The sequence below is a fragment of the Triticum dicoccoides genome, chromosome 2A (genome assembly GCF_002162155.2).
Source record: "Triticum dicoccoides isolate Atlit2015 ecotype Zavitan chromosome 2A, WEW_v2.0, whole genome shotgun sequence".
NCBI classification, from domain to species: domain Eukaryota; kingdom Viridiplantae; phylum Streptophyta; class Magnoliopsida; order Poales; family Poaceae; genus Triticum; species Triticum dicoccoides.
The window spans coordinates 48512855-48516288 of record NC_041382.1 but is presented as its reverse complement, the minus strand read 5'-3'; the positions used below and the strand labels follow the sequence as shown (position 1 = coordinate 48516288).

Genomic DNA, 3434 nt, shown 5'->3' with positions numbered 1-3434 from the left:
AGGCAAGTTAATGCGATCACTCGATCGGTTGGTGGATCCAATGTGGAAGCGGTTAAGCCCAGCCCTCGTTAAAAATCACGCCATCACTTCCTTAATACTACTAGCATATACGTATATATCATCCGACGTATTCATATTTTGATTCCTAAAGTAGTAAAGAAAAAAAATTGAAGCATCATGCTTTATACTGGTACATCCTTGGTACATGTGCTATTAATTATTTCTCCAGCCGACCATCTAATTTAGGATGTTTTTTTTTGAGGAAACCGCATCGGCGGCCCTAGTTCTTTTCCCGCATCGTCAGTTTGGTCCCAATTCTTTAAAACGGAACATCCAAGTCCTAATCTTATTTAGATGCTTCACCGCAGGTCCTAAATAAGTCTGGCCTGCGTTGACTGGTGCCACGTCGGACGTGGGGGCGTGCACAGCTTAACGACCGCTCCGGTGTAACTTTGCAGTTAGCCCCCGATCGACCGGCTCTGTCTTATTTCGCACCGTGGAATCATCGATACCTTTCTGTCTCGCGACATGGGAGGCGACCTGGCGGCGGCGCTGCTACTCCGGTGATGACCGGAGGCGATGGAGCAGCTGCAGCCACGGCTGGCATGGAGAACACGAGGAACGAGCCCGCTCGCAAGGGGCCGAAGCTCCGGCGACCAAACGATCCTCCTGCCCGCTATGGTGAGTAATCCCTAAACCTAAATCCCCAATTCGTGCAACCACATCATGGCGGTTCATTTGTAGGTCGAATTGGCGGCATAATCTGACGATTTGCGTACTATTTAGGTCCGCTTGAGGAGGAACTCACAGTAGAAATCAATTATAGCGGTTTTTTGTGTGGATTTGGGGCCGCGAAGAGCTATGTTGATGGCAAGCAAGCAAGATTTGATGGCTGTGAAGCAGATACTTGGTCACCTCTGTGGCTGACAGATTTCATGGAGCAGCTAGGTTATCGTGATCGGGATAAGTATACTTTGTACTGGCTTCTCCCTGGAATGGATCTTGGATCAGGACTCCGCATTATAGACCGAGATGTTGACACAATGCATATGATTGTTGTTGTTCCTAAATTTCAATACTTTCAGATTTTTGTGGACCACAAAGATATGGATTTTGATGATGTTGTTGTAATTGATGATGTCGTGATTGGTGGCGCTCCTAGTTCAAGGAAGTACGAGCAGCAAGTAGTGGCAAGTCTCCAGCTAGGCAGCAACAACATAGCAATGGGCATGAGCTGAGAAGAAGTACGAGGAAGCTTGAATTGGAAGAAGAAGCACAAGATGGTTCAGATGATGACAGTGATAGTGAATTGGATGAAGACTGGGTTGATTCTGACAATGAGATAGCTGCCGATGATGATGATTTGTTTAAAGAATGGGTAGATGAGAAATTTGAGGCAAAAAAGAAGAAGAAATCCAAATGGAAGCAGGACAGTGATTATGATACAGATGAAGATTTGGAAGAGCTGCAAGTTTCAGACGTTGAAGCAGCTGATTCAGCAGAAGAAGTAGAAGTCGTGGACAAGCAAGGTAGAAAGAAGATGAAGAAGAAAGTGAAGTTGAGAAGGTGGAGGCCAGAGAATATGAGACAAGTGGAATTTAGAATTGGTATGGTGTTTTTGTTAGTGATAGAGCTTAGAGGAGCAATACAAGAATACATTGTGCAGCAAAGGGTAGGTGTACACTACAAGAAGAATGATTTGCAAAGGATTAGGGCTTGCTGTGAGCCAAAATGTCCCTGGTACTTGTATGTTGCACCCGACAGCAGGTCTAAAGCTTGGACTGTGAAGAAATATGCAGGCCATCACAATTGTGAAAGAGATTTCAAGATAAAGCAGTTCACAGCAAGGTATTTAGCAGCTCATTATGTGGAAAAATTCAGATGTGATGACAAGATGTCACTGAAGAACTTTGCTAGGATGATAGAATAGGATTTCAACATGACAGCAAGTAGAAGCAAGCTAGAAAGGGCCAGAAGAATTGAACTTAAGCAGATCCATGGGGATGAACTGGCACAGTACAATTTGTTGTGGGATTTTGCAGCTGAGATTGGAAGATCAAATCCAGGAAGTACAATGTTTGTCAATGCAAATGTTGGAGTGTTTCAGAACTGTTAATGTCACTCGATGCATGCAAGAGGGGCTTTTGGCAGGTTGTAGGCCCATTATAGGCATTGATGGGTGCCATATTAAGAACAAATTAGGTGGACTGATGCTAGCAGTGAAGGAAATATGCCCTAGAGGCAATAATAAAGTTATTATTTATTTTCTTAAATCATGATAAATGTTTATTATTCATGCTAGAATTGTATTATCTGGAAACATAATACTTGTGTGAATACATAGACAAACTAAACGTCACTAGTATGCCTCTACTTGACTAGCTCGTTAATCAAAGATGGTTATGTTTCCTAACCATAGACATGTGTTGGCATTTGATTAACGGGATCACATCATTAGGAGAATGATGTGATTGACTTGACCCATTGTGTTAGCTTAGCACTCGATCGTTTAGTATGTTGCTATTGCTTTCTTCATGACTTATACATGTTCCTATGACTATGAGATTATGCAACTCCCGTTTACCGGAGGAACACTTTGTGTGCTACCAAACGTCACAACGTAAATGGATGATTATAAAGGAGCTCTACAGGTGTCTCCAAAGGTACATGTTGGGTTGGCCTATTTCGAGATTAGGATTTGTCACTCGATTGTCGGAGAGGTATCTTTGGGCCCTCTCGGTAATGCACATCACATAAGCCTTGCAAGCATTGCAACTAATGAGTTAGTTGCGAGATGATGTATTACGGAACGAGTAAAGAGACTTGCCGGTAACGAGATTGAACTAGGTATTAAGATACCGATGATCGAATCTCGGGCATGTAACATACCGATGACAAAGGGAACAACGTATGTTGTTATGCGGTCTGACCGATAAAGATCTTCGTAGAATATGTAGGAGCCAATATGAGCATCTAGGTTCCACTATTGGTTATTGACCGGAGACGTGTCTCGGTCATGTCTACATTGTTCTCGAACCCGTAGGGTCCGCACGCTTAAGGTTTCGATGACAGTTATATTCTGAGTTTATGAGTTTTGATGTACCGAAGGAGTTCGGAGTCCCGGATGAGATCGGGGACATGACGAGGAGTCTCGAAATGGTCGAGACGTAAAGATCGATATATTGGATGACTATATTCGGACATCGGAAAGGTTCCGAGTGGTTCAGGTATTTTTTGGAGTACCGGGGAGTTGGGAATACGGGGGAAGAAGTATATGGGCCTTATTGGGCTTTAGGGGAGAGGGAGAGGCAGGCCGCGCCCCCCAAGGCCTAGTCTGAATTGGACTAGGGGGAGGGGCTGCGCCCCCTCCTTCCTTCTCTTCCCTCTTCCCCTTCCTTGTCTCCTACTCCTACTACATGGAAGGACTCCTAGTT

General features: G+C 44.2%; 1 protein-coding gene across 1 annotated transcript; it reads left to right on the top strand.

Annotated features, from left to right (window-relative positions):
- The first annotated feature begins 467 nt into the window (after positions 1-467).
- On the top strand, positions 468-2273 carry LOC119358888. The gene is made up of 2 exons (XM_037625286.1): positions 468-681; positions 787-2273. The coding sequence occupies exons 1-2, from the start codon at positions 567-569 to the stop codon at positions 1236-1238; spliced, it is 567 nt and encodes a 188-aa protein (XP_037481183.1). The 5' UTR covers positions 468-566; the 3' UTR covers positions 1239-2273.
- The last annotated feature ends 1161 nt before the right edge of the window (positions 2274-3434 follow it).